Below are 23,268 nucleotides of genomic sequence, written 5' to 3'. Positions count from 1 at the left end.
AATCATTTTAACAAAAAAAAGCAAAACTTTGAAAAAAGGAGCCTTCTGTTCAGACTAAATAAAACAACTAATTTTCTCTATCAATATATGAGACACCATACATGCCCTTTCTATCTGTGTAGCTTTCCTAGAATAAGAGAACAAGAGGACAAAATGAGTTCCCATTTCAGCTTTTGAGTCTATTCCCACAGTTTAGGCTTGCCAGTATACTGCTAACCCAGGGATGAGACTAGAGAAGAACAAATGGTCATCCACACCTTCCAATTCTTGTGTCTTGTCTTTTCTGGAGTCTATATTATACTATATATAAAGTTCAGAAAAGGAGGAATTCATTACAATAAATGTTAGACCTCATGAGAGTTTTCTTCAGCTGGCCATTGAAAGTGAGATCAAATCAAGTAAAAGGTTATGACAAGAAAAATAAAAATCATTCTTGCTTTGCTATTCTGGCATGAAATGAGATTTACAATGGAGCCCCAGAGGTTACTGTGGTCCTAAAGACCTGTGGACCTGATAGAAATGAAGGAGGTAAATGAAATAAAATTAAATGTGGGAAATAATGTGTTTCTGCCAACTGTTAGAGACATACCGTACTACTCTGAAGAAACTTGTTCAGTAAATCTCTAGGTTCATGGAGAATGGAAATTGGAGAAACTGATGGACAATTCTGATGCTATAACTTCAAACAAAAGTGAGTTCTTAAGTACATTATTACTAATATAAGAGATACAGGGTAATATTTTTCTTCTATTTGTAGTAAAGATGCCTTTGGCGCACACAGGAATGATTATTTTCTTTCTTATGGGATTTAACAATCATAAAACAGTTTTTTATGTTCACCTTTAATAAAGCATCAAGGTTCTCATGCTTAAGTCAGTTTTATAAAGGAATTCCATTCATATCATAATTAGATACTATGATGGACACATAAGAGAAGCCAACTCACAGCCTTGCGAAAAGCAACTACTATATATCTCTACTGATATTGTTTTCCTATACTTTTAGTAACATTGGCAGCATTAACACAAATTTTGCTGTTTTTTTATTGTAAGGAGTATTTAAACTTATTTAAGTGGCCTCAGATAATTAACCATTAGGTCTGAAGTCTTAGTAGAACCCCTGGATAAATCATCTGTTTTTTTTTTTTATTTTAACGATGAGAAACACTTAAAGATCTAATAAAATCTGCAAAAAAGGGGAGACCATTTGGTCCATCTAACTCATTTGGTTGCTAATTGCTAATTGAGGATCAATTAAGGAACTTTGGTCTCAAAGGGAACTTTGATCCTTAAGCACTGAAAGTGCTACTAAATTGTGTGCCAAATAATGTAAATGATTTTATTTAAAAAATAATCTGTTTAACCCATTACACCTAAACTGATCCAGGTTTTTATAATTTGATGAGTTGATGGCTTCCTTTAAAACCAGCAGAACAGGGCCTCGCGAGGAACAGAGGAGACCTCTGATTCAGGCAGTCCAGGATTAGTAAAAATCTGAGTCTCTGTGGGACAACGTCCTTCCACACAGAAAAGAGAGAAGTCTTTGTTTATGAGACTACAAGCGCAAGCCTAATAACCCTTTTTGTCTTTGACTGCTTGGTCATTATTATTCCATGTCACTATTAAAAAGAGTAGGGGTGTCAGCTGCAGTGTCCTGGCTAAATTCCACCCTGGATTTAAACAATCTGCCAACCAAAATTACCCCCTTAATCCAATTTCTCAAATTTTCACCTGCAGTGCTGTCTAGTTAGGCTGCTGGTACATAATGCTCCACACACCACCCAGGTGGGGGCTGAATTGGGTCCCCTCCTTTATGTCAAATCACTGTGGTATCTATTGGCATGAAAAGCACTACATACACGCAATTATCAAGGCAAAACAGTGACAATACTCAAAAATAATCACAGATTACAGTCTTTCAGAGAGGAGAATACCATTTCCCCTGTAATCAGTACAGAAGAAGAGTTAATTCACATCTCTGCTGCATACAGAACATTCAAGATGACACGAAAGGAAGCAAAAATAATTGCAACAATAAACCAAAGCTACCGCTCATTTACACATTTTGAATTTTAAAGAGCTCTCTGTCAGGAGGCATGTGCTACATTTGAAAAAAGAAATGTATTGTCAAGAAGAGCAGCTGAAAAGTGACAGGAAAGAAAGGCTGGCTGAACTGAAACAACAAAACACAAGATGCTTCCTAGAGTTGTGATTGAAGTTTCTGATTTCCTTGGGGGGTTTGACAAAAATATCACACGATGTGCAGAGTCCAGTTCCAGACGGCTCAAAAGGAAATCAAGCACAAATACATTATAGACAGAAGACATGGTTATGACTGTTAAAAATAAAAAAAGGTGTATGTCTGAAACTTAAAATGCCAAGCTTAGTTGTGTTTGAAGGCTCAAGAAAGTGTTTGAGGAAGCAGCTTGTTTAGGTGATGGTACGACTACTAATCACTAGACAGGAGAGGCTTAGCAGCAATGGTAACTTTGTTAAATTATTGCTTCAGGTTAATGTCACTTACACACTGTAGTCACTGCACACATTTGCAGTTTGTGCATGTGCACAGAATAATTATTTGTATTTTTCCTCAGATTGCTATGTCCTTTCTAATGAGCTGTTCTGAAAAGGCCCCTCAAGGCTGATGTTTTGTATATGTGGTAGGCAATGAACTCAGTGTCTAACAACAGTTCAGAAGCCCACTGATGAAGTACGGTGTAATAAAGTTTGCACAATGAAGAATGCCCGTTTCTCTTTGTCACAGTTGCCCTCAAGAAACTTTGAATTTGTGTTAAAATAGTCAAAATCTAAAATCTAAACAGAAGCAAAAACTAAGCATTATTAACAATGTGCAACGTAGCACCGTAAGTTAAAGAACAATACTTTACCAATAGGTAAATCTGCACATCTTTCAGTTTATGTCTTTGGACAATTTTGTAGCAAACACCTGCTTAATCATTCAACTGATAACAGAATAAGAAAAAACGCAGATGGTCTGCTGCATTAAGGTACTTTATTTCGGTAGGTTAAGAGATGCTCATCTTGATGAGCCCAGCTTTAGATTCCTTCACTGAAAACCCATTCAGGTCCTTTAGGTGACGTTTGTGGGTTTTTTTTCCTTCTTTTTGATTTTGTTTAACACAAGTATAGCCAAGACTATAATTTGTGTATAGGCTAAATTAAAGCTATTAATAATCCTAATGAGAAAACAACCCAGAACAGTTGTCAACTATCATTAATATCAGTAAGAGTGTCAAAATTTGAGCTACTAGATGTTCCATTGTGATTGTTTAAGATGTGTTCTTATTTAAAATAAGGCGGGGGTGGTGATCTTAGCCTGCTGTTAATGATATGAGATGGTCAATGAATATTGCCCAAAGTGTTTCATGCAGGGCTGCTTTCACCTCTCCACTCAAGGTGTGGAAACAGATGGTCCTACCTCGGGAGTGACTCCGTCGTCTCCTCCGGCCCGTGGATGAGCTGCGGGTCACCTGCTGCAGGTGGGCGATCTCGATGGGGGTGTTTGTGCGAAAACTCTCCTTAAACTTCTGCATCAGGGACTCCACCGTTTCTTGTTTGGGGTCAAATGCTACAATATGTCAATGTTTGCACGTTAAAAAAAGATGCCGGCAAATGGAGGAGTTCTACATGTCAATAAAAATACATATAGCTCCTGTAATACCAGAAAAAAAGCAGTTTTAACATTTTAAAAACAAGATTTAAATAGGGTGCAGGACAGCCTGTTCTATATCATCTAGTCTAGACAGAGCCCTGCAGGGTTAGTCTGTTGATGTATACAGTATGTGGTTAGCCTTTATTGTCATGCATCTATCTTTCCCCTTTAATGAGATTTTTTTAAAGCATAACTCAAAAATATTCATTTATTTGCAATTATTTAAATTAATAATACATTGGTACCAGACTAGATGTAGACATAAATATGAATGGAGAGACCTGCCTTTGATTTAAATGACAGAATACAATTCATCCTCTACTAGACTAGAATTAAGAGCAATTTATGGCACAGATATTTTTTGGAATAGTGATTATTATATTACAATGGAAATGAATATCTAAAAACAAATGATACACTACATTTTTACACACTGTTGCTTAATCAGGGAGCTGACTAAAATGGGTTGAAGGCACAAGGAGAGTGCCCACATACCCCTCCCATCCTCCCCTCTTTTTCCTAAGGAACCTCATCGGTAGAAGCTGCCAAGATTTCGAGCTCTAAAGGGCTCAACTCAGTCCTGGTGACTTCCAGTAGGCTCTGCCAGATGCCTGCTCAGTAGGGCATCTTGTAGGAGCACGGTGAATTTACCACACACCAGCTTCCCTCACTGACTGCTGGGATGCATAGCTGAACCTTTCTCACTCTCTGTGGGGTCACTAGCCCAAATCTGCAGTTCAGAAGGAAAGGTCTCACTAAAACCAAAGATTTTAATTTAAAAAAATATATTTGTTTCTAAAAAAACAAGGCGTTGTTCTGGCAGTCAAAGCAAACAGGAACCTGGCAGTCAAAGCAAACAGGAAGCAAGCAATTCATTGCCAGTGACATTTTAATTTAGTGCACTGTTGGGGTGAATGTATCGTAATAATAATTTAATCCATTATCGGATGTGGGGTCGGTGACTATGGGGTGTAGGCTTTAAAATAGGGCACCAGTTGCATATCCCATCTGATGGGCAGTGGAGTTGATAAGCAGGTTGAGTTACCTTTTCCAGTTATCACACTGAGGATACAGCCTTGAACTAGGACCATCCAGATAAGAAGTCATATTATCTAACCAATGAACCATTTATCCTCTATACAACAGGTGCATTTTTAAAAAATCCACTGAAAGCTTTTACATGCATTAATTGAATTAGCTAAGAAAATCAATTAACTTAAGGGCAAGAAATGACAATATCTGGCTTATAGCCACTATAAGCTTCCTGTGTTACTTTACTAAATCCCCATTTTCCACATCTAGCATTTTTAACCTAAGCTTCTTAACTGAACTAAATTTACTAGTGCTGCTATATTGTTTTATAATTTAGGAACTGGAAATTACTTTAAAACCCACTGATAAGTTCCAATATATAGAGCTGTAGCTTTCCTGGGCTGGAGCGTAAATTTACTGGTTGTCAAGAATATTTCAAATGTGAACTCGAATAAAAGATAAAAAAATGGATTACATGTTTAACGTTTCCAACTGTATACTGTAATATAAAGATAGTATATTAATATAGCTGGTAGTGGTAGCTGAAAAAAAAAGGTACACACAACACTATTCCACCTTCTTAATAAACATTCTCTGCATTGAATTCTTTAACTCTATCACTTGTAGTGCTTATTTCTGAAAAATATTTTTTTTATTTTATATATTAATTTCCCATGAACACTTGCAAGGTTCAAATAAAAAAAAACAACATGACTAAGGACATATAAACTAAGGACATATATGGGGGACATATATGATTAAGGCCATATATGGGGTGGAGCAGTGGCTCTGTGGCTAAGGATATGCGCTTGTGGCAAGAAGTTTGCCGGTTCAAATCCTGTAGCCGGCAGAGGAAACCTACTCTGTTGGGCCCCTGAGCAAGGCCCTTAACCCCAACTGCTCCAGGGGCGCTGTACAATGGCAGACCCTGCGCTCTGACCCCAAGCTTTTCTCCCTGTCTGTGTGTCTCATGGAGAGCAAGCTGGGGTATGCGAAAAGATAATTCCTAATGCAAGAAATTGTAAAGGGTTAATAAAGTAATGTTATTAAACCACCAAGACTGGGTGGGACCTACAGGAACCAAGGAAGCAGAACCATTGATTTCTGGGAGATGTAGTTTTTGTGGGTAGTTTCCCCATCGGCCTTCTACTCAGCTTTCTCCAATGTTATTTTGGAATTAACTGTTCCTAACCTGATTAACTTCTTAAATACATGTTCCTTAAATTTGAAATACGTATTTTCCTCTAATGTTTTTGCACATTTTAGAATTCAATAGTATTAATAAATTTAAGTTAATTAGAAATAAACTATTATTGTTGTCAGCTATGTTACTCTCATGTCTGATATATTACCCTCATGTAAACTATGTCGCGTATAGGTTTATTTGTCTAAAATAAAAAGTATTTTAATTTAATCTATTTTATTTGGTTTGCATTACACAAAAAAGAGGAAACTTATCTAATTTGCTCAAATTGATGAAAAGTTTCATTTGTGGAAAAAAGGTAGTGCCACATTGGTTTAAATGTTTTTTTTTGTGGCATTATATTTAATAGATGTTTAATCAAAGTTCCTCTTGAGATAAAAACAAAATTAAAATAAAACTGGGTCAAAATTCATGAGAGTTGTCTGTATTATGTAAATTAACCCATTGTTGTATTTTGTCAATGGATAACAGGACAACAGCAAATCAAACAAGCCTTAAGCCATTTACAAACAATGTCAACAGCATTATGGAGTGTATGACACACCCCCTTAATTCTGAATTTACTCTACTCCCATCTAAGAAACGCTGCTGTGTTCCCCAGGCGTAAACTTTTGAAACCTTGACAGTACTGCTCTGTGATTTATGCAACCCAATTGTGAGCTTTAAATACTGTAAACCTTTCTGAAATTCAGAAGTAAACGAAAGATATGAAACTGCTTGAAGGTCATACACATTCAGGAGTATTAACAAACACTGCAGAAACACAAAAATGAAATTCAAAAGAGATTTTGATAAAATACACATTTGTGCAAACATCTGGTAGAAACACAATACACATTTGTGCAAACATCTGGTAGAAACACCCTTAGGCATATACAGTATATGTTATATACACAAAATACATTGCCTAGCTACCATTTTAAAATGCAATGTGGCTGTACATTGTTTTTTTCAGAAAAGAGGATTACATGCCATGAATGGATCCCGGACCGGACCTCTGTTTTTTTAATATGTCTGTTTTCACAGACATTTTTCAACCCAGAAAAAAAAACAAAAAAGAGGTTGGATAAAAATGAAAGTATTGAGAAGTGATTTGAATGACTTGGTTATGTTCTTCATCAATTTCCCTTCGGGATCAATAAATTCTTATCTATCTTTAGCTTGTATGGCACTTAGTGAAATGTTTTTTGTCCATATATGGACAAAAAACTGCTTGTAAAAAAAAAAGTATGATATATCTACAATGCATTGTGTGAAATAATTTGGGTTTAAAAAGCCAGCAGAATGTCCTGATTTGGGACACAGCACACTCATACCGTGGAGCAAGGAATTGAGAGGGAGAACGGGAGGAAAATGCGAGTTCCACACAGACAGTCACCCAGGAGATCTTCAATGTTTGATAAGAGATTGTGGTTTGTTTCTCCCAAGCTGGCACAACTGTCATTTCATTGACAATTAGTTTTATTTTAGCGGCATAAGGACATAATCAGACTCCACACCGTTTTTTTCTTTTCTTTTCTGGCAACATACTGTATTTGCACTTTGAATTAAATCAAATCTTAGTGGAGTGTTCACTGTCACATGAGGTGATCATAGCTGGATCTGGTGCTGACCTAGTGTTTTGGCTCATTTTGGCTATTTTTCTTTCTCAATGCAAAATACACCTTGGAAATTAAGAGAATGTTGGTACGAAATGTTTGAACTGCCTGCCTGCGCTCAAGATACAACATTTTTCTCACTTCTTTGTTCGAGTTGTCTAGTGCTAAGAAATAATAGACCTCAGATGACCATGTTTCCCATTTTTTCCCCGCCACACAAGTCTTTAAATGCAGGATGTTGCTCATTCAAACCTTTTTAAGGATACACTGAAATAGATGCTAAAAGAGAAAGTGGTTCATATCTTTGGTGATGATTATAAAAACAATAATTATATAAACTACTAAGAAGGAAAAACACCAGCTTTATAAAAAACAATTAAATAAAAATATATTTTTGATTTTATATATTAAAAATAGATATTATATGTAGTTGCTTAATTAGAAAATGTATTTAGAAAAGCAAATAAACGCATACAAAACAAAACAGATCAGATTAAAATAAAAGTTAATTATATTCTGCTGTTCAAAGCAAATACAAATTTAGATTCCATGTGATTCCATTACATATTGTAATTTGATTATAATTGAGTTATTACTTTTGCGTGTTAATTTAATTTAAATAATATAATACAGAGAATCAATAAAAAATTATATTGTAGTATACATATCATTTATTACATTTATTTTATTATTACAGAGAGTGTTCATTATCCCCAATTTGTTGAAGAAAGCATAGCTTGTGCATTGGCTGGGAATCAATGGCAGGAGAGAATTCTACCTATATTTGGAAATTCCTGTCCACCGAAAAGAACTGTCATTTCTTTTCATTCCACTTTTATTTTGTACAAAAGGGAATTAAACAGAAACAGTATTTTTGGTTTATAATATTAAAATATAAGCTTTTAATTTTTGACAGACGTTCTCTATATTTTGTATTACTATCCTGTTATTCCATAGAAAAGAACTGTCATTCCATTTTTATTTTGTACATTGTGAATTTACTGAAAGCTTTATTTTTGGTGTTATGATTTGAGTCTGGAATTGTAATCTTTCAGATGTTTTTCTTTCTCTCCCAGTATAATCTATAAGCATTCATTCTCCATTGTAGTCTATGGACCTTACGTTTCCAGAAAAAAAAAAGAAAGAGCTGTATCTTTAGGGAAGACAACTGCTGAACATATACAATAATTAAATAACCCCCAGATCCAGTAAATACAAAGTAATTCAAATCACTACTCATAAGTTACTTTAATTTGACCTCCTGTGTATTTTTACATGTTTATTTGCTTTATCTTTTCAAAGCCACTATGTATAACATATATTTTTAAAATCAAATTCTAAAACAAAATTATGTGACTTATAATCACTAAGTATACACAATTACTAATAATTCTGTATATAGTACAATTTAGAAAAAACCCCAATGATAATGTTAGTGTTATACAGTGTTGTAACACAGTATCTTATTTGGACTTGTGGTACTGTAGGAAAGTGGTCATCCTGTCTCAACTATACTATGTAATCATTGCATTTAATGAAATTGTCTGTCACTAGTATAGTATTATACAGCGTGCTTAGCACAGGAAAGCACAAAAGGGTTAATTTAACATTGTTCCACTTTCCTGATAACCACACACATCTGCTGTACTTTAAGGATTTATTGCCAGTTTCACAGAATAGTAGAGTTCCACATCAGATTATTAAAAATATATAAATATAATGACATATTTCTGTCTGGGATTCAGCGATGCGTATAGTGGTACAGTATAATGACAGACTCTTTGCCCATTATAGCTGCTTCCGTACTGTATGTCAAAGAAAGATAGTCTGTAAACAAAAATGCTGTCTCTGAAGCAAAAAAGATTCTTAAGAGCTTGAGTCAGAGTTTTAATTAGCTTAACAGTGGAGAACCTTAATCACTGAAGATTACAATAATTAATTAACAATAGCTGGTTCAATAAGTATTGCAATGAAGGCTTATGAAACCAAAAACATCACTTGACCCCTTGTAACTTTAAGGGTAAAGAAGTTTTTAACATCAGTTCCTTACAGTCACTTCACAACAATTTGCTTGATTCCTAATTGCTCTTAATAGATTTATAGATTATACTTCAATCATTTTTTCTTGTATCCAAGGCAGGTAAATTACCTTTTCAGCAAAAGAAAAGTCCTGTGAAAAGACATCTCGACTGCTAACATAGAAATACCAGATGACATGACATGACAATGTGTCACAATAGCTACATTCTTTTTGGCCCGCAGAAATGTGTTACGCAGGTCATCTAAGGCTTGTACATTCTATTCTAGCATGGTTCTACGCCAGGACACTGAACTGTGCGTTTGACAAGGCCAAATATAATAAACCTACAGTATATACGGCTGGGCGATATGCCCAAAAACTTTATCACGATCATATCAGTCGATATCGATAATTATCACGATAAATGTCCAATCATTATTTCTTTCAAGTTTAAAGGCAGATTTTTTCTCCTGAGTGAAAGTTGAAGAAACCAGACAGTTAATTGGTCAATTAAACAACTCTTTGAGCTGGTCGTTGGCAGCACTACATTTGCTTCAGTGTCGCTCATTTTTCCACTCTAACTACAATCCTGTCAGCCACCACTGTGTTGGTTAGCTGCCCGGTCTGCAACACACACGCGCACTTGCGCAGTATTTTGTGCGCATGCGCATATAACGTGCAAAGCATAAACATATATATCGAACATTTATCGAACTTTTGTTAAAATTATATCGAGGAAATTTATATCGCGATAATTATCCTTATCGAATTATCGCCCTGCACTAACAGTATGTGAAAGAATTTCCATTTGACTACAATTACTTTCTTGAATACAGATGCTGCACTATGCTAAACAATCTGTGCAAAATGCATTAATCTGTACATCAACCTATTTTACACTGGTGCTTATGTAACATTGAAACACTCCTCATACTTGTACAAGTATATATAGAATATACAAACATTGCAACAATCAAAGAGAATTGCAGTACATCGAACATACATAACCTCTTGAAATGACAAAAGGATTAGAAAATCACAGGGCACCTGAGAAAAAAAAGCATTACCAAAATGAAAAAGTATATCAACAAAAAGGAACATTTTTATAGTGAAAAAACGTTCAGAATTACTTCTGCTCATGGAGCAGTCAAGCAATTGAATGAACTACTAACCATCTGACAGGCAAGCAGTTAGAAACAAATACAACCTCAAAGTGTTTTATAAATGACAAAAACCTGCACCCGTTATACTTGTCTTTTATTTCTTTTTGATAGAAAATAACCATCCTTGAGAAAAATCTCATGACCGATCTCACCATTACATGCATCATTTAAAATGAAAAAGGATGCATTGACTTGTTCTTTTCATTTTTTCCCCTAAACAATATAACTAGATTTTATATTATAATACAGAACAGTCACATAAAAACAGGCACAAATTATTCCTCCCTTGATTCCATCATCAATTGGTATTATTTTCCTTTTTGGTCTCAATGTATCATGAGTTCCATTAAAGTAATAAATGTATACTTCAGCTCTCAGAAGAGCAATAACACATTTCAAAAGATCTATTTATTCCCACTGCAAGACTAACTAATACTAGAAACTCACTACATTTTATTAAAGTAGAACTGGTATCTGGTCTTCTACTACTGTAAGCTATTAATGTTTTCTTTTTCTCAGAAGGAGACAATTTATAGAGACTTGTGTAATTGTATCAAGTCTTGTTTTTATCAAATTACATTCTTAATTCACTAGCAAATTTACAGGTGGTGTGGAGGAATAAATAACTTCATTCCTGATGTCCACACTTGTCAATGAACAAAACCAATTTAACTTCTTTTCATGTCCTTAATACCGATCAATTTTCAAGTTCAAAATGCAGAGAGGACAAAATGGATGTTCCATCCCAAAGAAATGGCTGTTGTCAGTGTTTCTCGTATTTCTCACAATTATTAAGATACTGTATAAAACAAAAGTGCTCACAGTGGCATTTGAGAGTATGGGCGACGCATCCTCAGTACAAATCCAAGTTAAGCAAAATCAGTAAAAATGTAAGGCCCCCCAAACTTGTTTATCGTATTACCTTAACCATGAAAGTGAAAAGCAAAACAAAATGAAAAATAAAACCGGTGTGTGACTTTCCTGTCTCAAACACCTGCAGCTTCCCAAACACAACTAATGCAATGTCAGATAACAGGTCCTCTTCTTGCTGAAAACTATAAAACGTGCTACTTAAATTGAAGGAAGAGTACAAGTTGCTTTTTATGAATGGACATATATATATAAGATAAGAAGAGAAGAAGAGGTTTTGACTTTCTTCACCCTTCAACACTTCGCACTTCCTGAGTCTCTGCCCCTCTCCCAGTTTCTGTTCTTCTGTGCTATTTAATCTTTGCTGTCTCCCCTGTCTTAATCACAACTGAAGAAGGCTTCACAGCCAAAACGTTGTGTTTTCTCTCTTCTCTTTTCAACATAGAATAAACCTATTACTTGTTTCTTTGCAGACTAGGAATGCTGATGCAGCTACACACCTGAACTGCTAAGAAGAGAATATATGACCTATTGGTTGTTATTGATCTTGACATTGTTATGAGGGTCCCTATAATTCGCTCCAAAGATGTGACTGGGCAGCTTGTTCTGAGCACCTTCAATATTTGTACAAAGACATATTTCCTGCTGATATTCCGAAAATGTATCTCATCAAAGTGTTCATATTGTCTATGTCCTCAGATCCTTGTTCCATTCATTGCTGAGCTTGAAGTACTGTCCAGTATTATTTTAAGTCGACTCTATCATACATAATACTGAATTCTTTTTATCGATCACTCTCATAGTTCCCTCAACTGAAGAAAACATTCTCCACCCCCCCAAGATGTCTGCACATGTTATTCTGTTGCAACTTGCAGTTATTTGTGTTGCTCTTCTCTGAACACGTTCAATTAAAAAGGTATAGTACATTTTTCATGGTGGAAAGCATTGTATGAGTATGTGCACTTGTGTCTTGGCAACCAAGGAAAGCTAAAGGATCGTAGCATGCTCTTGACAGCAGCTAGCGGACAGCGCACTTCTCCATATAGCTGGCAGGCCAGCTGGCTAATGTAATTGAACTGACGTCAGTTGCAAGGACTCCCCCCACACACATAGAATTCACCCATCCTGTAAGTGCTTGAGCCCAGATTTCCAGATGATTGACAAAAGAAAACAGGAACAGTTTATGTGCATTCATTTAGTCTTTAAATGCCTAAGTTGAAGTAGGTAACTGGCTGTTCATTGGCACCACAAATTCAACATCCTTTTTCCCCAAGCAATAAGAACAAAGCCAAGGTTGGATTGTGTAGCAGCAGGTTAAAGCCCCTGTGTAGTGTGCTGTTTGCTTAGTGGTACCACAGTGGAAGGGTAAGTCTCTCACTGGCTCTGAGCCAAGCCTCTGAACTGAGCTCTGAGAGTGTTACAGGCCTCTTCTGCAGTGTCCTGATTGTGCCTGCAGTTGCTCTAACAAGCTAAGCTTCTGCAGATGATCTTTAGATCCTGGGCATCTTGTAAAATGCTCACCACACATTTTAATTTTAAAGAACTGGATTCATTTTCTACGTCTTCTCCTTCAGAGACCAGCGTTAAGTTAGTGGACAAAAGCAAAGATGGCCATGAGTCAAAACAGGATTTACTTTAAAAAACAGATTTTGTGAATAGCAATTGTAGACGAAGGACAAAATTTAAAACAGGACATGTTGTGACACCCTGCTGAAATAAGTAGAAAATCAAGCTCAACTCAGAATGACTGAAGGGGCAAGTCCTCCATTTTACCACTTAACCTTTGAACCACAACAAACTACTGCATTTATTATTAGAGCACTTTGAAATGGCACATGCCTAATGTGCTGTAGAAATTAAAATAAATCTGCTTCTTCGGCACTTATTTGGCAGGTACCCTGTTTTCATGCTGAGGTTACCTATTTATGCCAGTAGCTGGAATTTGTTTCTCAGTGCAAACCAGTCCCCCCAAGATGATCTGAGTAATAATTTGATAGCTTTTAGGAAACTTGTTTGTATAAAAGTTAGATTTGTTTTTCAAAGACAGTGTAAAATATGTACTACTCTGATTAAAAACCATGCAAAATTCCCAATCTGTCTTCTAAAGTCTAAAAACAATTTGTATTCATCTAATTCCCTTCCTACATCTTTTTAGGCTCTCTGGAATTTCAAAATGTCAGTTATTTTCACAACAGTGGAAGCAAAAGATTCAAAAAAGATATTGATCCAGATATAAGCACTAACACTTAAAACTGTTATATTCAAAAATAATAAACGGATCTTTAGACAAATAGTAAACCTGATCAACATAATGGAAATTTTAGCAGGCATTTAAAAATTAGACATCTGTTTCACATGAAACAGACTGCGAAGGGTATGTTGTCTAATAGAAATGTAACTACTAATGTATATCTTCAGAAGCATGTGTTCACACATTGTAAAGCATAAACCAACAAATGCTCTACATAAACTGTGTCAAGGAAAGGTTTATGGGATATTTCGAGAATGATGAAGAAATCTTTTTTTTTTTACATTTGTGATAGTTTTCTTTTGAGCCTTTTGTTTGCTGAGCCTTTTGCCAGTTTAGAATCTGTATATCATTTCAAATAAAAATTCCTATATTACCACAGAGTCACTGTCATTTATTATTTACTTATCAATTTATTGCTGTGGTTGGGCTGGAAGAGACAATCTCCCTTGGAGGTTTGGGCTCTGTGGATATGAGAGCAGTAAATCTTTTATTTACCCCCTGGACACACTATGAAACGTTCTGTGTCTTGATGGAGAAACAGGGAGCTCAAAGTTCATTACCACTAAAGACCTTAATATAGAATAAATGAAATACAAGATGTAGCTTAAATAAGAAGAAATAAAACCTGATCAATAGCTATCAACAGAACCAGTTGCTGTTACTGAGGTTTAAAATGTTACAAAAGGGTTTTTCAAGGTTTACATTTTCATTTGAAAGCTGCTAACGAGAAGCACACACAGGAACAGAAACTGCCTTTTAAAACATTGTACTGTTAAGCTTTATTGTAATAAAGTAATAGGAAGCAATACTATCAACACTGTACAGATCAATTGTACAGGCTCCAGGGACACTTCTGAATGCTAGGGCATAGTCACAGTTTATGAATAAAACCTTAATCAAGGTAAAAGGTTAGCAAGAAACAGTCTAGATGCTGTTAAGACTTCTATTTAAGATGTTGTATTTTTGCTTTGCATTGTAATCTATTTTTTGTGAAGTTTGTGAAGGTGAAACACTACTGAAAGAACCTTTATGGCAATTTAGATTCAAAACGTCACTTCAATGCAAATATTTTCCAGGTCTGGTTTTAACCTCACTGTAAAGAAACATTAAAATAAACTGATACAATAGGGGATATGCATTTAGCTATGAGAGCTCTTGCAATGCTTGCATGCATAGGTGAAATATAATGGCTAGAAAATAACAAAAAACAAGCATTTCATGTCATCTAGGTCCTTCTTATACAGTATATACATTTTAAATGGATGGATAATAAACCACTCAGATTGCAATTTAATAATGTCAAGGATTTCTTTAGACAACTATGACTTTTCTGTGCAGTATGTGTAGTTGTATATAAGCAGATCTTTGTTTCTACAGTTACAAGGACTTTGATTCTTGGAGAACTTGCATTGCGAAAGTATCCAATAAGCACATAGTGAGCAAGAGAGGTTAAGAATTACTAAATACTTTAGAAACTTGAATTGAAGTTGAATGACTTTTTTTTTACTAAGATGGAAGGAGTGACCACATCCATTACACATCTTCCTATACACAGAACTGCCAATGCTGCCAATTGCTCTTCTCTGATTTCCACTTTGAGCTGTATGGCATCCACAGTTGGGCTAGCATTGCAGTTTTGATGTGGCATCAATCTCATTCACATCAATCAAGGCAAGACATAGCAGGCAGTGCCACGTACAAAACCAACAACACCCTACCAAGACCGGGCAGCAGTAGGTGGATTGTATGCCACAGTTTGGGGATTATGACATTGAAGTCTTGAACCATATTTGTCACCACGTCACAGATTAAAGTGCACTTCAAGTTTTCCAATCTAAACTACTTATTTAATATTTAATTTTTCTTATTTGAAGCTGGACATGAGAGCAAGCAAGTTACTTTCAATGCTGTAAATGAATGAGAATGATGGTTAGTCTATGACCTTGAGGCAGCATGCAGCTTCCAGGGCCTCTCACATCTTATTTTCATTTGTATAATCCTAATAAGATACATTATGCATACAGATCTGGACAGTTACTTTTCAGTGGGGGCTTAATACAGTTTGAGGTTTTGTGACAAAGGGACAAATTACATCTAACAAAACAATCCAAAATGGTAAAATAGTATAGCATGGTAAAAATAATATGGAGTTCCTCAAGAGGATATCCTAAGAGTATAGTTTGGTAGACTTTTTGTTATTGTGAGTTTTTAAAATCATACATGCAGTACTCACCCAAGTGTTATTTAACAAACCCCACACTTGCCCAGAGCTTGACTGTCAAGACTAAGACATAAATTAAAAGTGTGAGTTGGGTCTTGCATACACCTGCACAAAATGATCGTAAGGTAGACATAAATATTTCTTCCAGAGAGACGTTGATTTCCCTGCTGTGAATGTCGATAGATTTATTCCAATTTATTTAAATATCACCAGTGGTGTAAATCTACACTGCTGGGAAATTTAAGCTGGTGCCTGGGAGTCTGTGCTTCTGTGTGGAGTCGAAACTAGCCCTGCAATTCCTGAGGATCAAGATAAATAGGATGGCTACATTTAGACATATTTCATTCAAATATATACACACTCACACACCTTTCTCTCCCCTGCTTCTTTCTGAATATAAATACACAGAGTACCTTAATACATGTATAAATTGTAACTGCAGCAAATTCACAAAGTTATTATGAGGAAAATGTATATTTTTACAGCAGATGCATTGACAATTTATTGAAAAAGCTTTAATATAGGCAAAATCATTATGCTGATTAGAATTGGTCATCCACAGGTTGATCATCAATACATTAGTTGGTTGCAAATGCTGTCTTAATAGATTCTACTCTTCTCCTAGAGATTGGACAGGCATGTCCCTGTTCACCAGTCTTAGACACCATTCATTATAGTCCTGGAACAGGGCAGATTCAGGTCTGAACATGAACTAGTTCATAACAATTTATTTTTGGCTAATACTATATCAGAAAATGTTGATACTTGTGTTCCAAAACATATAAAGCAAGACCCAACTGATTATATTTCTACCATGTGACTGGTAAGGGCTGACTTACACTTTCGTTAGTTTTTCATATATGACTAAGGACATTTATGGGGTGGAGCAGTGGCTCTGTGGCTAAGGATCTGCGCTTGTGGCAAGAAGGTTGCCGGTTCAAATCCTGTAGCCGGCAGAGGAATCCTACTCCGTTGGGCCCCTGAGCAAGGCCCTTAACCCTAACTGCTCCAGGGGCGCCGTACAATGGCAGACCTGGCGCTCTGACCCCAAGCTTCTCTCCCTGTCTGTGTGTCTGTGTCTCCATGGAGAAAAGCTGGGGTATGCGAAAAGACGAATTCCTAATACAAGAAATTGTATAGGGCTAATAACGAAACATTGTTATTATTATGTGGGATAGTTTCCTGTAAAGCATGTAAACACGTTTATTTTCATACAACAGCTTCATAGATGTAAATGTATCACTCTGAAAGGAAAGTGCAGCTCCCTTTTAGCTAATAGAGCAAATTAATCAAAAATATCATTTTAAGACTCCCGGAAAAGTTGAAATAATAACTAACAAAACTATAAGCATGTTTCTAAGGATGTAATATACAGTATTTTAATCAGTTAAAATAGATGTATTAAGAGAATTAGCACAAGGCCTAAGGGCTATGGTGATGCCTGATCACACTACTAGCTTTCAAAACAAAACACTGAAGAAATTTGGCAAAGTATCATTCTTGAAATTAAAACTTGGAAGAAACTGATTATAGAGCCATTACTTTAAATATGCAGATGGCTGAATACTGCATAATCAGTTACCCCTCTGTGACAAGTGGTTGTTGAAACAAAAGGTTCTGTATACAACTAAATTCAAAACAAAAGATTGCAGAGAACATAATGGCAGGTACCAACCAGTCACTGCAGATGTTTAATTTGGATGGTATGTTTTATAAGTTAGTTATGTGATGGAAAACAGCATCAGTATTGTGGCCATTGTGGGAGCCATTACAAAACTGCAGTGTGAATCTGCCTAATACTGGGTTACATACTATAATAGATGTGCATGAAATGTACCTGAAGATGACTTCATCAAAGTCTCTCCGACACCTAATTATCTAGTTGTAACAACTTAAATGTCATCTCCAGACTGCTTCAAGTGAGTTTTTTACTTCTATAAACATAAATATCTCGCTTTTCTTCAGTGTACATTTAGGTTAACTTTCCACATCAAATCACCACGTTTCAGCCAAAAAAACCTGAAACTGCTTCAGAGTGAGGAAGATGTCTAACGAGTGAATAATGAAGTTTGACAGCTGGTTAAGGATATTCAAGACCTAAAGGAACAATCAATGAGCAGAAAAACAGTTTGAATACTTTCTAAGATAACAAAAATGGCTGAGATTTACCAGATGTTGAGGTCTGTAGTGATAACACTACCTCACACACTTGCCTCAAAATGAAAAGCAAGCATAGGCTGTAGGATTTTGAAGACAAAGGAAGATTTTGATCTCCTTTCCAAGGCCTTGTTCTCTTGATAAGTGGGACATTTATCTGTAATGATTTTCTACAGATTAAATCACTCCACGACCTGTCACTAATCAATTTTTTCCACTAATGAGGTGGTATTTAGTGCTTCTGTAATAGTCTAAGTGACTGTAGGAAAAACATAGACAATGATGAATCCAAATGGCAATTAAAATATTTAATATCCAACTTCCATATGCTTTTTTTAATTACAAAATTAAACAAATGGCATGGTTTATTTCTTTTGATACTACATAGTTGATTAATAATGGCAGAAAGATCAACATAAATGGGAGACAACAAAACAGCTAGGTGAACAAAAATAGCCTCCGCTCATTTATAAACTTCTGTTCTAATGTAAAAGTCAAATAAAATCAAGACTTTCATCTAGGTTTTGTGCAAAGTGAAGTATATAGAAGCCAAAGCAGAAAAAACACTTTTTTTTATCAATTACTAACTGCTTACACATTTCTATTACTTGAATATAAAGATAAAGGTTATGGTTGCACAAATACATCTGTCTTTTAAAACGTAGATAACCATAAAAATGCTACACAATTACGGATGCACATATAATTTATTATTTAGCCAACAGCATCTTTATATTGAGTCCACAAGTAAAATCAATCTGGACATGGACAGCTGAGGACATAATGTTACAGAGAGACAAAAGTGGGGTGTGCTGCAACAGATATCGGGGACTAAACTAACTTAACTTTAACTTTGTATACAGTGACCAGTGGTTTTGGTGTCTGTTTCTTCCCATGAATCAAAATCTTCAAGGCAGGTGCCAATCAATAAGGATTGAAGGACACACTGTTTGCCACTCATTTACCACACAGTAAGGGATGGTACATTGAGGTGTGTGGTGGTGCTGAACCGTTTTAGACTGGACCCGGGGCAAAGGAGGACAGGAAGTTGACCGTGAAGGAATACAGACTGCACCACTGGACACGGGAGGAGGCCCTGAAAGCAGAAGGGAACTCTGTGTTTCTGTGAGTGTGTCTCTCTTATGGATACTTTGTGTCATGTGTTCTGTGTGCCAGGAAGCAGGGGATAGATATTGTAACTGCTAGATGGATAGACTAATAAAAGGGAGATTATGTAGAATAATATGTCTTGTTTGTGGGTGGCGTAGTGGTTCTGGGAGATATAAAGCAACTGTAGCGAGGAACATGGGTCCTAGCATCCTTAAAATTGTTATGTGGCATAGTTGGCAACAGGTTGAAAAATGTCCTGCTGATTCCTGCGTATTGGGGTCACTTATATCCATACCACCCAATACATATCTGTAACTAAAAAAGATAAGTCAAAATCTTAGGGCAGTAGATTAACAAAGTCAGAAGGTGAGGATAACAGAAGATGATTTTTTTCATGTTTCCACGAAATGTTTGTAACAGCATTTCTTTCACAGAATGAAGTAATGTCTTACAAACTGGACGTGAGGAGGGGGGGTGCCTTTTCAAAGCTTTTACTGTATTTAAAGTCTCACAACTTCTCTGTTTAGGCTTCTCTCACAGTATTTTGCCATTCTTTTATAACACATACCAATCACACTCCCTACTGCTACACAGGTACGTGATGAATAGTCTGCAGGCCACACAATGAAAAATGCTGGACAACATTGCACCTGATGGTGCAATACCTGCAGGTTCTGAATGAGAAAATGTAATTTGACCAACTGCGACTTGATTTCTTTCTTTCCTTATGGAAAAAACCTGAAAACCAAAACTGCACCTTCAATATATGAACCACAGTAGAGGAACAACTGCTCATTTAAAATCATCAGACCATTACATTCGTCCCCTAAATGCTTTCTGAGGACAACATCAGAATGCCAGACAAAGGATTAGAGGATTTTAGATAACAGTTGTTTCAGAGCAGCCTGGATTGCTCCAGGCTATCACTGTTTCTCTGGTTAAAAGATTCTGATGTAAAGCAACTGCTTACCTCATAAATAATTAAAAACAAGACCTTTCTTTCCTTATATAGCCTCCTCTAAAGACACAGTGGATAGGTGAGTTTTAGTGTGCTACAAAAGCACAGAAGATAAAATATACATATTAGCTTGAATAGAATAATTATGATTGTATGAAAATCTACAAATTACATTCAAATGTAACATTTTGTATGTTATCTTATTTTATCAGCTAGCTTTTAACAGAGGTCACGTACTTGAAATGCAACATCATCATCATATCTGAAAGATATGATGAGTTATCTCACACATACTCTTACAGTAGAAGTATCCTTCATTTAACTTGATTATATTTGATTGTTTACTTCAAATATTTATGGGTAGTTCTTTGAATATGAATTTGTACTTCAGCTTAAACAGTTGAACAGTCTGCCGAAGTCAAGGGCAAAGACAGATGTTACAGAATCTAGCCCATTCAAAGATGTCGTCTTGAGTAGACATGATTTGCTGGAAGTTCAAAGACACTTCTTTTCACTAGAACAGGCTGTTACAAAGAAGATGTTTGACATGGCAACCCACGTCATAATTTGATGCGGTGTATTCGTTAAAGGGAAAAAAAACATGACATCTTGACAGAAAAAATATTTTGACTAAACTTCTTTGGTCGTTATTGATTTACTGAGGTTCTTTTACACAGAAAACATGACTTACAGATGTCTAACATAGTGGGGTTTCTCCAGCTCTGCACTGTCTCTAACACTACAAAGAGAAAGATAAAAAAGTGTTTTTCAATTTCTTCATTTTTTCAACTTTCAGTTTGCTTCTGTGGACTGTGGTCATAGATCAAACAGCACAGGACAGAAGTTTAATATATCAGCTAAAATACCACATAATATCAAGAAAACAAAGGCTGATTAGGTCAAATAATGGAAAACATGGAGAGCTGTAATCAATCTTCCCTATCCTCCTGGGCTAACATTTGCATTTCTTAAAGCTAAAGCTATCATGAGAAAAAAAACACACAAATGTAGATACTCAAACAAAATGCATGTCTTCAAGTGGAGGGAATTGAAATTCAGGTGAAAACAAACTAAAAAATTGTAGTCTACCAGCTGTTCATTCACAAGATGGGAAAATACTTCTTACAGGTGAGTAAACAGATGAAAAAAACTAAGAACATTAAATACCTGAGACTTTATGATGAAGGGATTTATAATTAGATTCGTTTGTGGTTTGATTATTTTTCTTTATTTCTATATTTCAAATCTTTCCTGCACACAACAACTCCTCCTTTACATCCAAAGTAACACACAGTGCCACAGGGATCAGTTCTTGGACTTATACTACTCACCCTGTATGTACTCCCCCTCGGTGACATCATCCCCAGACACGTTAACTTCCACTGCTACACTGATGACACACAGCTAAACCAGGGGACATTTCTCCCATTCGTGGACTAACTATGTGTCTAAAATATATTAAAAGCAGCATGTCAATGAACTGTGTAATACTTCAAAAACTTGTACTTGTAAATACTTGTAATACTTCAGATAAATCAGAGGTTCGTATCATAAGGCCAACATATGTCTATGACAAAATGATGCCATCGTCTCTCAACATGGATGGCCCAAGCAGTGGTGCCTAATTTGGGAATAATTTTCAACACAGGCCTTAAATGTGATTTACATTTCAAGCACATGTGCTTTCTTTTCTTCACCACAGAAACATAGCTAAGACACAGCATGCCAAAACAATAGCATATGCTTTTATCACATCGAATCTCAACTACAGTAATGCAGTAGTATCCAGTTGCCAGGATCTCATATACTCTTAAACTCATTCAAAACACTGCCAAAAGGGTTTTTTACAAAGACAATCACATAAATCCAGTCCCTGTCTTCCTCTATGATACCAAACAGATATCAAGTTCTACTACAAACACATCTTTACATGGGATCTGGCCCCCTCATATCTCTATGTCTTTCTTCATTTAAATACCAACAAGGCAACTCTGGTCTCAGAATGCAGGCTACCTCAAAATCTCTAGAAGCATTGAAAATGCAGGCAGTAGAGCTTTTAGTGACAGGGCACCAAAACTGTGCAACAAACTGCCTCACCATGTTAAAGTTGCCCCATCTGCTTCAACCTTTAAATCCAGGCTGAAGATACATCTCATTAGTCTTTCTTGTCCTGAATGTCTGTGAATTTCTTAACTGATGCTGATGCCCTACAGTATGTTGTGCGAGAAGGCTATATTACCATCTACCACTTAAAGTACTGGTGGCCTATACTAATCCACTTTTTCCTGTCATTTCTTCCAACTCCTCTCACTGTCGTCCTATCGGCTGGCACTGAGCTCCCTCCTTCAAATAAAACTTGGGCTACTCCTTCCTCCGCACCAGCGTCAGCTGATATGAATCCCCTAGCTCGACCAGGACATTCCATTAGAAGATCAGAGATCCCTGATTGATTATCCCTCCAGACTGGAACATAGACAGTGCCACTCCCACTGCACATGTGCTTTCACTCACCAGCCCTAGCAGATAAAACACAACCTCTCCCAATATACTGCTATCCAAATACTAAACCAGTAAAGCTGGTGTCTGCAGGGAAGGCAAACCACTGGGCTTTGGACATCCAGATTATTCTTCTCCTTTTGAAGTCTTTTTGTGTTTTTTTCTCTCCTCTGTACCTGATGGCTTCACTATCACACTACGGTACACCACTTTATTGTATTGCAGGGCTATACAAGCCCTGTTTGTATAGTCTGCGTGAATAACAATTGGTTGTGAACGGCAATTCCACAACCAAGAAAATAAAATTGAACTGGAACTCCAAACTGAGTATCAATTTTCTGACTTCGACAATTGGACAATATTCTTTCTTTTAGCCCTCTTAATACTAACAGAGATCTATGATAAAGATAACAAGACTATGCATTATAATATAATTATGTGAAAAGGGAACTTGGAAATGTACTGTAGAAATGTTATACCATTGAAGTCATTGGCTATAATTGAAATATACAGTAC

The 23,268-nt window shown here is 36.1% G+C and overlaps 1 protein-coding gene across 2 annotated transcripts in view; it reads right to left on the bottom strand.

Annotated features, from left to right (window-relative positions):
• astn2 (astrotactin 2) overlaps positions 1-23,268 on the bottom strand; it is a 649,131-nt gene that overhangs the window by 428,581 nt on the left and 197,282 nt on the right. Inside the window, exon 4 of one of the 2 annotated variants that reach the window (XM_088614565.1) lies at positions 3,439-3,588. The exons of the other annotated variant lie outside the window; for it this stretch is intronic. Within the exon in view, the coding sequence (XP_088470691.1) occupies positions 3,439-3,588 (150 nt within the window). The remainder of the gene's footprint in view (positions 1-3,438; positions 3,589-23,268) is intronic. 2 annotated transcript variants of the gene reach the window in all.

The sequence above is a fragment of the Lepisosteus platostomus genome, chromosome 21 (genome assembly GCF_059453375.1).
Source record: "Lepisosteus platostomus isolate fLepPlt1 chromosome 21, fLepPlt1.hap1, whole genome shotgun sequence".
Taxonomy (NCBI): Eukaryota; Metazoa; Chordata; class Actinopteri; order Semionotiformes; family Lepisosteidae; genus Lepisosteus; species Lepisosteus platostomus.
Note: the sequence above shows the minus strand (reverse complement) of the source record. Positions and strands in the feature narration are given on the sequence as shown.